The 12,010-nt window shown below is 33.9% G+C and overlaps 1 protein-coding gene across 3 annotated transcripts in view; it reads left to right on the forward strand.

Moving 5' to 3' along the window:
- Window positions 1-12,010, forward strand: part of IMMP2L (inner mitochondrial membrane peptidase subunit 2) — an 875,861-nt gene that overhangs the window by 125,159 nt on the left and 738,692 nt on the right. The window contains exon 5 of one of the 3 annotated variants that reach the window (XM_057730839.1): window positions 10,161-10,520. The exons of the other annotated variants lie outside the window; for them this stretch is intronic. Within the exon in view, the coding sequence (XP_057586822.1) occupies window positions 10,161-10,302 (142 nt within the window). The 3' untranslated portion in view covers window positions 10,303-10,520. Of the gene's footprint in view, window positions 1-10,160; window positions 10,521-12,010 lie in introns of those variants that run through there. 3 annotated transcript variants of the gene reach the window in all.

Below are 12,010 nucleotides of genomic sequence, written 5' to 3' on the forward strand. Positions count from 1 at the left end.
ACACCTGCCCTACCCCATCAACTCTATTGTCAGTGTCTACATCAGTACATTTAGCTATCTTGTACTTTAAAAAAGATTCACTTGTGCCTCTACTTGTACATATATATATATATTTATATATATTTATTTGATGTGGACCTGGACCATTTTAAAAGTCTTTATTGAACTTTTTACAATCTTGCTTCTGTGTTATTGACTAGGAATCGAATCCGTGCCCCCCCCCCCCGCCCCGCTGCCCCCCAACCCTGTGTTGAAAGGCAAAGTCTTAACCACTGGACTGCCAGGGAAGTCCTCAGTTCTTTTAAAGCAAATAAAAAACTATTCTTGGTCAGAGAAGTTTGGAATTTCTTATGTCATCTCTCAATTTGCAGAGTTTTGGAGAACAAAGTTCATGGAGCCAGAAGTCAGGAAACTGATTTTCTCCATTTTATTAGCTATGACTTGGGCCAACTTAAGTGCTTAGTTGCCATATTTATAATGAAGTACTTTCCAATTCAAGCTGTATCTCAGAAAAGAAAAAAAATATGTATATAAAAATGTAAGTATAATTACTTTAGAACAATGAAAAAATTTTTATTGTAGTAAAATATACATAACATAAAATGAATTATTCTAACCATTTTCAGTGCCATTAAATGTACGCTCCTCGTTGCACAACCATCACCCCAATCTATCTCCAGAATTTTTCATCTTTCCAAACTTAAAGTCTGTACCCATTAAATCACTGGGTAACTCAGTGATGCCTCATTCTTTCCTCCCTGCAGCCTCTGGAAACGACCATTCCATCTTTGTCTTTAGGAATATAGAATAATTTTTTTTGATTAAGAGTGCTAAGTTTTCTCTTCCCTTCCATTCCTCTTAGTTAATAAATGTTTTTCTTTTTTCTTCTTAGTAACTGTATTAATCAGGGGTTACTGCTAGCATATGTATATTCCAAGTCGAATTCAGTTCTTTAATTGTTTAACATAACCTCTAATCTGTATTCTACAGCCATGGGAAGCAGCAACAAAAATACTTTGAAATGAGTGTGCCTAGGCAATTGTATAAATGCAATCCATTTAAAACTTTAGCCATTTATATAATATTAGGTATTTCATTTGATTTCCACCTATGGCTATGGCTTTGATAAGTTTGATTTATAATTTATTTGATGTAATTTCAGGCTGAGAATATCTTTGCAATACAATAACTAGAAATTAGATTATTTAAAGTATGGCTTAATGAAGTGTAAAGCGTATGAAATGAAACATAAATAAAATGTAACCTAGTGAATATTCACATAAATGTCATTCAGCTATCGGGCATTTTTATATTTATAAATGTAAGTACATTTTCATAACACATAAAGGTGGTTTTACTAATGTTGGTATCGTTTAGAACATTTTGTGAAGGTAATTAGATGATTGAAATTTTTGTTTTTTATTTTCTTAAATGAATTGGTATTTTCAGGCCAGCATTTGGTTCAATATATTGTGTACCAGAGGAAAAGTCTTAGTCATTTGAGTAGCCATAACTGTAATTGTATTAAGAATTTCACTGGCATTAGCAGTACAAAGCTCAAAGGCATTCAGTATAACCTAATTACCAGGAATGACATTTGATTAGTGCTAGTGAGATGTGAGGTGTTTTTTTTTTTTTTTCCCCGTTTTCTTTTGTACTGAAGGTTGAAGAGATAACAGATAATGTCCAGAATAGGTGGAACACATGTTTTTCAAATTAACCTTTTTAAATCCTGGGATTCAATGACAGTGATGTAACTGGGTTATTAAATGTTGTAACTGGTGGAATAAAGAAACAAAAATGTAGAGGTTGCTAATTGGTAAATACTTACTTTGATCAAGACATGATTTCCTAGCATCAGGGGCATGAAGGTTTTGTTGGGGACCTGAAATTTAGACGTTTTGTGAGGGGGAGTCCTCTTCAAGGAAAAAAGGTACAAAATTACTACTGCAAATTGATGTACACAAGTTAATACCTAGAATTAAAAAAAGAAAACAGATGACAGATTTTTAAAAGATGGCCAATGATACAATCACAATATTTAGAAAAATGGACATTTTAGAACTCCTGAGCATACTTTTAAACTACTTTTAAGAAATTTACATCTATAGGATGTATAGTCTTGGATTGCCTCTCCCTGTGACGTTGCTGTTACAATATGATTACCTGCAAAGAGGTTAGAAAGATGTTAGTCTTTCCTGTAGCCTGGCTAATAAAGTTTTGTTTTTGTTACTGATAGTTGAAGTGTATAAAACATGCAGCTTTACTCAAAGACATATTCAGTTTTTTGTAAAACTGCTACAGGTTTGTGCTTTACAAAGAGAGTTTGAGAAGTTCATATGAGTCCCATAAAAAAAGAAAAAAATGTATGATGCATTTATAATTATATAAGCTTTATCAACTGTATTCCTAATAAGAGAATTTCTGATTTGACTAGGCATTGACTAAAAACTGAATTATCTGCTTATGCTATTTCCTATATTATAATTGGAAGAATTTACCACAGACTAGCTTCTAGCTGTGTACATTTCAGACTTTTCCCTCCTCCGCTTATCACATATCTGTAGTTCTAGTTTCCATGGGACACATATATGTCTCCATAGACCTCAGACTCTGCACTTTGATTTCATGACTCTAGGTGAGTTGCAGTGGGGAAAAAGGTGTATTCCTAGAAGCCATTCCTACAGTGGAACAGATAGCAATAAGTAATTACACATGGAAATGAGAACCACGTACGTATATCCAACTAAACCCAAATTGAATGTATTACCACTTCACCTTCCTCTTTGCTGGACCCCCAGGTTGCCTACTGTGACTCACACCATTTGACACAAGAGAAAGGAGCTCTGAAGCCTGAGCTTCTGTGGTTTCTGCAGTGCTGTTTCTACAGTGATGGAAATCTGCTGTCTAGCATGGTAGCCACGACACATGTAGCTACTGAATACTTGAAATGTGATTAGTGCCACTGAGGAAATGAATCTTTAGTTTTAGGCAATTTTAATTACTTTAAAGTTAAATAAATATTTGTGGCTAATGGCTACTGTTTTTGGACAGTACAGGTCTAGCATCTACTTTATTACTATTTTATGTAAAATTAGTGCTCATTTAATTCTATTAAAGATACTGTGTATTGTATCATATTCTGCTTCACTTATGTTGTCATTTGCCTATAAACTCTCCACTGTAACCTAAATTCTTTATTACATATGATATTGCCTACTGAGCAAAGTAGGCAATTCTTGTAATTAGGGACAAGATTTATATTTGAGGATCTTTCTAAATTAAACTGAAAAACCACCTTCAAAGTCTTTCTTATGGTGGGGATATTTTGATTGTCTTGCTGAAAAATTCTTGATCCAATCATATTAAAATCTTAAGTTATGGATTAAAATGTGTATTTTCAAAGCAGGGGTTGAATCCTTTTGTATCAAGCGCTGTCTTTTGTTTTTCTCTTTGGAAATCTCATAGAGCACTTCCAGAGACAAAGGGAAACTCGAATGTTTGGTTGACATGCTTAGTATTATATTTGACTGACTAGTTTACTAATCCTAGTGCCCCAAACCAGATTCCAAAATTTGGGCTAGATCTTGTCTTGCTATAACTTGGCATTTGACAGTAATTCATGAATATTTAAATTGGCAGAGAAAAGAGAAAGTATTCATATTGTTTAATACAGTTAATGCACACCACCTCTATGGTGTATCTTTACATACAAATTTCTGAAACTTTGCAAATCTTATTCAATATATGCCTAGCACAGGATAGGACATTTTCATTATTGTTGAAGCAGTGTACAGGTGATCTTTTAAGCTTTGTATATAAAGTTTCAGTGTGTACTTAACTGGGATAGTTAATCATTTTCTGTTCATGAGCTAGTGATTTTTATTTGAACAATTGAGTGTTGATAGAAATTGGGAATAGATGTTTTCTTGTACATCTATATACATAATCATAATTAATATTTAGACTTACTAGTTTGACTTTTTACTTGAGGTAAAATTCACATAATATAAAATTAACTATTTTAAAGTATATAATTCATTGGCATTCACAATGTTGTGTCATCTATGTTTAGTTCCAAACATTTTCATCATCAATAAAGGAATCTCCCATATCCAGAATGGATATGCCAACTTCAAATATTTCATATCAATACAATAATACAACATATGGACTTTTGTTTCTTGACTTCTTTCACATTTTAGTGTGTTTTCAAGGCTCATCCATATTTTAGTACTTTATTTCTTTTTAAGGTTGAATAATAGTCCATTGTATAGATATACCACATTTTGTTTTTCCATTCATCCATTAGAATAACTTTAAAAAAATGAAAAAATATTTTATTGAAATGTAGTTGATTTACAATGCTGTGTAGAATGTTTTAAATAAAACTGGAACTAGGTCCTTCAGTAATTTATCTCAATCAGTTCTAAGCCTTGATTGACCATAAATATTCTTGTATATAGTTATTCAGTACTCTTCAGATTTAGCTTATTGAAATATGACCAATATTTCATTTTTTACCTAGTCCCATTCCCACTCATTAATTTTTTATATGCTGTTTTGTGCTAAACATCTTAGATAAACCTCTCTTAAAATTATTTTGTAATGTTAATAAGACAATCTAATACAAACGCTCCAAATTTAGTCTGAATCATAGAATGATAAAGTTGGAAGAAAAATAAAACTTTATGAGAATGATAATATTTTCAAGTATAGTTTGATGAGAAAATAAACAGTAAAATATCCTTTTTATCCACCAATCATAGAAGAAAATCATAAAAATGTCCAGGTACTAAATTTTTAATATTTCTTTTCATATCAGTGAATATAGACTTTTCAAAAATGGTCAGCTTCACCAGAATTTTAAAATTTTAAATTCTGTGTTGCATCATGGTGTAAGGGTTCTTTGTTTTTAATCTCTTGTTTCACTAGGCAGGGCCTCACTTTTCTACTCTAGAGATTGGTACATAGAAAGACATGAACATTGACTTTGCTAATGGTAAATCTCTATTCGAAATCCAGTCCTTGTGACATGTTTTTATTTGTAGCTTTTCAAAATTTTGTTTTCTCATGGCATTTCTTTGGGTCAGAACCTGTATATATATATATTTTTTAAGCTCTTTATTGGAATATAATTGCTTTACACTGTTGTACCAGCTTATGAGGTACACCAAAGTCAATCAGCTGTATTTATACACATATCCCCAGGTCCCCTCCCTCCCGCAACTCCGCCCCACCCTCCCTGTCCCGGCCCTCTAAGGCATCACCCATCGAGTTGATCTCCCTTTGTTTTACAGCAACTTCCCACTGGCTATCTATTTTACAGTTGATAGTATATATATGTCTATGCTACTCTCTCACTTCATCCCAGCTTCCCCTTCGCCCCCCGCCCCCCCCAACCCCGTATCCTCCAGTCCATTCTCTGCGTCTGCATCCTTATTCTTGCCCTGTCACTGGGTTCATCAGGACCATTTTTTTTTTTCCAGATTCTGTATGTATGAGTTAGCATACAATATTTGTTTTTCTCTTTCTGGCTTACTTCACTCTGTATGACAGACTCTAGGTCTATCCACCTCATTACATACAGCTCCATCTCATTCCTTTTTATAGCTGAGTAATATTCCATTGTATATATGTGCCACATCTTCTTTATCCATTCATCTGTTGATGGGCATTTAGGTTGCTTCCATGTCCTGGCTATTGTAAATAGTGCTGCAATAAACATTATGGTACGTGTTTCTTTTTGGATTATGGTTTCCTCTGGGTATATGCCCAGTAGTGGGATTACTAGATCATATGGTAGTTCTATTTTCAGTTTTTTAAGGAACCTCCAAACTGTTTTTCATAGTGGCTATACCAACTTACATTTTGTTTTCTCATGGCATTTTTTTTTGGGTCAGAACCTGTATATGTTTGTTTTTAAAAAAGTATCACTTGGTAACCATTTGCAAAATTCTCAGCATCTTAAAAAGTTGCTCCTGGTTGAATTTGTTCTTGCATTTTTTTTTCTTGGTGGTGCATTTTTTTAAACAGGCTGTAGTTGTGTCATATATGCTATTATATTGCAGTTTGGCTTTTCAAAATGTCAAATGCCAGCTATATGCAAAATAAAGTAATTTACATTTTTTTGACTGTTAAAAATCAGTTCATTTTTTCAGAATAAACAAAAACCTCAAATGACTCCTTTTAGTGTAATTTGTTGACTTTGGTGATTTGTCAGGGTGTGAGTAACAGACTGTATTATTTTTCCCTCCCTAAGTAACAAGTTACCACAAATATAGTGGCTCAAAACAACATAAATGGCTGTTCTCACAGTTTGCATGGGTCAAGTGTATGGGTTCAGCATAGCTGGATTCTGTGCTCAGGATGTCACAGGCTGAGAGGAAGCTCTTGGCTAGGTTGAGATCTAATGGGGCCTTCTTGCATGTTGTGTTGTTGTTGACCTAATTCAATTTCTTAGGGTTGTCTGATACAGGTCCTAATTTTTTTGCTAGCTATTGACTGGAGACTGCTCTCAGTCTCTACAGGCCTTCTTAAGGCCTTGTTACATGGCCCCCTCACGAGGCCCTTTTCTTCAAGGCCAACAGAAGAATCCCTCCTAGGCTTTGAGGCTCTTCCTTTAGGAAAGGCCTAGTTCCTTTCTGAGAGCTCACCTGATTAGCCCAGAATAATCTCCCTTTGACAGACTTAGTCAACTACTTTGTAACTTTAATTACATCTGTACAGTCCTTTTACCTCTGTCATAAAATGTCATTAATACAGAGAATGAACCCTATCATATTTATAGTCCTGCTATACTCCAGGGGAAAAGATTATAGAGACTGTACACCAGGGAGCTGGAATTCTGTAAGATGGAGACCATCCTAGAATACTACCGACCACACAGAAGTTAGGTGATAATTTTAAAGAGTATCTGTGTATGTTTTAAAAGTTAATAAACTATATTTCTAAGAGCGGTTTTAGGTTTACAGAAAAATGGAGCATAAAGTACAGAGCTCCATATACCGCTTCTCCCTCTATGGTTTCCCTTATTATTCTTATCTTGCATTAGTGCAGTATGCATATCAAAATTGAACCAATACTGATACAATATTATTAATTCAAGTTCGTAGTTTACGTTAGGGTTTACACTTCTCATATTGTTCTATGCATTTTGACAAATGCATAATATCATATCTACTATTATAGTATTGAACAGAATAGTTCCACCTCCCTAAGAATCCCCTGTGTTCCACCTCTTCATCCTTCCCTCCTCCCTCCCCTGAACTTCTGGCATCCTCTGGTCTTTTTACTATCTCTCATAGTATTGATTTTTCACAATGTCATATAGGTGGGATCATAAAATATATAGCCTTCTTAGACTGGCTTCTTTCACTTAATAATACGCATTTAATGTTCCTCTATGTCTTTCTGTGGCTTGATAGCTTATTTCTTTTTATTGCTGAATAATACTCCACTGTATGGATGTACCACATTTTGCTTAATTCAGTAAGCTGCCCCCTAGGTGCTGTTGAGACTTGCTGGGGAACGGCCTGTAGAAGGGTTAATAAAACTAGCTGGGAAGCCTCATTACGGATAGGAGGAAGGGGCTTCTCTTTCTGGTTCTAGTGCTGCGTTCTCTTGCTCCTGTGATGTGTGGTGGAAGTGAGCCAACCCCTGAGGAGTGGATAGAATCCACTGGGAAGATGGTCATGGGGGTGCTACTGAAACTCTCTGGGAGACTGCTGTTTGGAGCATCTGTGAGACTTGCTGGGGAAACTACCTAGGGTGCTGGTGAAACTCACTGGGGTGGGCTCATGGGGTTGCTGCTTAAAGCTGCTGGGGAGTGAGTGCCACTGGGTGCCCCCATGCTAGTGGCTGCCACAGGAACAAGAAGAAAATAAAGCATACTGGAACCAGAAAGAGAAGACATTTACTCGAGCAATGTCCTCTAGCTCTTTCTACGAATAAAACTTAATGTTATGGTTACTGGCAAAGAAGAAAAGATACAGGGTCCAGCTTCAGTACCACAAAGCAGGAAAGTGAAGGGTAGAAGGACAGTTTGGAGCTGACAGGCAAGAAGTTAACTGACGCACTTTCTGTTTCTACTTTGTTCAGTTTTTTTTTTTTTCTTTTTTTAAATCAGGAATGAGTATTGCATATTGTCACATGCTTTTCTACAACTATTAAGATAGTCATATAGTTCTGTCTTTTAATCTGTTAATATGGTGAATTACATTAATTGGGTTTTTGAATATTAAACCAATCTTGCATTCCTGCATAAGCCATACTTCATTGTGATGTAATATCCTTTTTGTATATAGTTGACCCTTGAACAATGGAGCAGTTAATGACAGTGACCCTCTGAGTAGTTGCAAATCCAAGTATTATTTATAGTTTGCCCTCTGTATCCTTGGTTCCTCTGTATCCCTATTTCTGCATCCTTGGATTCAGTCAGCTCAGATCTTATGGTACTGTAGTATTTACTCTTGAAAAAAAGTCTTTGCGTAAGTGGACCTGGGCAGTTCACCTGTGTTGTTCAAGAATCTACTGTATTGCTAGATTTGATTTGGTAGTATTTTGTTAAAGAGCTTTATGTCTATATCCATAAGATATATTGGTCTATCATTTTCTTTTTCTGTGATGTCCATTTGGTTTTGGAGGTTTGGTGGCTTCATAAAGTAAGGTGGGAAGTATTCCTTCTTCCTCTCTTTTTCTGAAGAAGTTTGCGTAGGATTTTCTCAATTCTTAAATTTTTGATAGAATTTTCCAGTGAAGCCATCTGGTCCTGGAATCTGCTTTGTGAGAAGACATTTAGCTATAAATTCAATTTTTGAGATTGACGATGGGCTTCTTTTTGAGTCAGTTTTGTACTTTGCATCTGTCAGGCAATTTATCCATTTATCAAGAATATTGATATATAATTATTCTAATAGTCCCTTATTGTTTTAATGTCTGAAGCATCTGTAGAATGCATACTTTTTTATTTCTTATATTTATAATTTGTCTTCCCCCTTTTATTCCCTCAGTCATTCTAGCTAGAGGTTTATCAGTTAAAATTTTTTCTTTTAAAAAAGCATCTTTGATTTGTCTTTTTTCAATGTCTTGCTTATTTACTCTTTTTTTAAAAAAACTTCTCTTTTTTATGTACTTTGTTTTTGAGTTGCTTTGCTTTCTCTAATTTCTTAAGGTAGAAATTTGTCTTTTAAAGCTACAAATTTTCTTCTAAACCAGTGACTGAAATTTTGTTGCAAATGAAAATGATCTAAGAGTCTTTAAAATATACTAATGGCTATTTCCAAACCCCAGACACTGTGATGTCAGTGTTGAAACTGATATGGGGTACAATGCGGTGTTTAGAAACTCCCTAGCTGATTCTAATGTGTAACACATTCTGTGAGGCCCTGCTCTGTGCACTACTGTAGCTTCTCCCACAGATTTTGATAGGTTTTATTTTCATTTTTATTCACTTCAGGATATTTAAAAATGTTCCTTGTGATTTCTTTATGTTCTCTATTGGTCATTTAGAAGCATATTGTTTGATTTCCGAATATTCTCTTTTTCTTGATTTCTAGTTTAATTCCACTGTGATCAAACAGAATATTCTGAGTGATTTCAACATTTTAAAATTTATTAGACCTTTCTTTATTCAGGCCTGCAATGTGATGTCTTCTGGTTAATTTTCATGTGCACTGGAAAAATATGTGTATTCTGCTGTTGTTGGATGGAGAATTCTGTAAATTAGGTCAAGTGTGTTGATGGTGTTAGTCAAGATACTATGTACCTACTGATTTTTTTTTTTTTTGGTATTTTTGTTCTATGAATTACTTTGAGAGGTGTGTTAATCTCCAAGTATTACTGTAAGTTTGTTTATTTCTCCATTCAGTTCTGTTAGTTGTTGCTTCATGTGTCTTGATAATCTGTTATTAGGTGCATGTACATTAAGGATTGTTAAGTATTCTTGGTGAAATAACCCTTTAATCATAATAAAATGCCCATCTTCACCCTTGGTAATATTGCTTGTTCTGAAATCTACTTTGATATTAATGTAACTACTCATTTTCTTGTGATTAGTGTTTGCATGCTAAATCTTAAAAAAAATCATTTTATTTTAACATCTGTATTTATAATTAATTTGGGTTTAATTTAACATGCATTTTATCTTGTTTTACTTACAGTCTGACAATCTGTGCCTTTAAATTGAAGCATACTAGCTTCACTCCACTAGACTTCTGCAAGAAGAATAAGCCTACAGAAAATGATTTGAATGGACACTTTGCCAATTTTCCTGAGTGGAGGACAAAGCAAGTCCCAATTTAGGTGCATAGGGGAGAAATTAACTTACTGCATGCAATAAATGCCTTGGGGCATTAGGGCTTATTTCTTTTGGGGAGCCCTGGTAGAGAGGCTGGTTAGATTTCCATATAATGTAATTACTTAGATCTGCCATCTTGCTGTTTGTTATTTTCTTTGTCTGTTTTTTTGATGTTTGTAATTTCTTCTTTTCCTGTGGCCTTTTGGGATAACAGTATTTTTATGTGCCTTTTTATCTCAGCTATTGCTATATGTCGTTACTTTTTTAGTGGTTAATCTGGGGTTTAGAGTATGTATTAATATGTACATTAAAACCTTATGTACAGTATGTATTAGTAACATTTTATAGTATACCTTCAAATAATTTTATGCCTTTTCACTTATAACTATCTTACAATAGTACACTTCCAGTAGCCCCTTCCATCTTTTGTGCTTTTGTGGTCATTATTTTACTTCTATATGTGTATAAACTCCACAATACATTTTTTTTGCTGCACACAGTCAGTTAACTCTTAAAGAGATTAAAAATTAGGAAAAAGTCTTATGTTTACTACACTTAAATTTTTTCCACTGTTCTTTATTCCTTTATGTAAATGCAAGTTTCCATTTTGGTATTATTTTTCTTTTACTTGCAGAACTTCTTTCAGTGTTTCCTATAAATATAGGTATCCTGGCAACAACATCTCTGCCTTTATTTTGTGTTTATTTTTTGAGAGACATTTGGGCTGGATATAAAATTTTAGTTTTATTAATGTTTGGTTTTTTTGAGCATTTTTAAAAATGGCATTCCATATCCTCTGGCTTGCATAGTTCCTGATGAGACATCTGTGGTATTTTTATCTTTGTTCCTGTGTGCATAATGTACTTTCATATTTTCCTGGCTGCTTTTAAGATTTTCTATTACTGGCTTTTAGAATTTTGGTTATAACATGTCTTATGCTTTTTTGGACTTTGTTGAATGTCTTGGATTTGTAGGTAGATAGTTTTTATTAAATTTAGCACATTTTTGAATATGGTTTCTTTGAATATTTTTTATCTCTGTTTTCCTTCTCCTTTTAGGATTCTTATTACACAAATGTTAGATATTTGATATTGTCTCACATATTGCTGAGGCTTTATTCACTTCCTTGCCTTTTTTTTCCTTCTATACTTTGGTTAAGATAATTTATATTGCTGTGTCTTCAGTTCCCTGATGAATTTTTTTTCTTCAGTGCTTAATCTGCTGATAATCCCATCCAGCGAAATGTTTGTCAAATACTATATTTTTTATCTTTAGACATTTAATCTGGTTTTCTTTGATATCTTTCCTTTCTCTTACATTCATATTTTTCTTTAAGTCTTTAATCTTATCAAGCCTATTTTAATAGCTATTTCAAACTCTTTCTATGTTAATTTTATCTGTGTTAATTCTGGATGTATTTTTATTGCCTGATGTTTCTCCTGGTTGTAGGTAACATTTTCCTGCCTTTTTTGCCCATTTCTTTCTTTCCTTTTTTTTTTTAAACTAGGTAATGAGCACTAGGATGTGCCTTTTTGTAGCTGAATTTTATGATTTTCTTTAAATAGTGTTTAACCTTTATTTATAGATCAGTTTGATCATTTTGAGGCTTATTTTCATGCTTCTTATATTTCCATGATCTATGGTAGTATTTACTCTAGGGCTAGTTTAGCCTCAGTACTAGGTATGACCTTTCTAGAATCTTTACACAATGTC

This window comes from Hippopotamus amphibius, chromosome 4 (assembly GCF_030028045.1).
Source record: "Hippopotamus amphibius kiboko isolate mHipAmp2 chromosome 4, mHipAmp2.hap2, whole genome shotgun sequence".
NCBI classification, from domain to species: Eukaryota; Metazoa; Chordata; class Mammalia; order Artiodactyla; family Hippopotamidae; genus Hippopotamus; species Hippopotamus amphibius.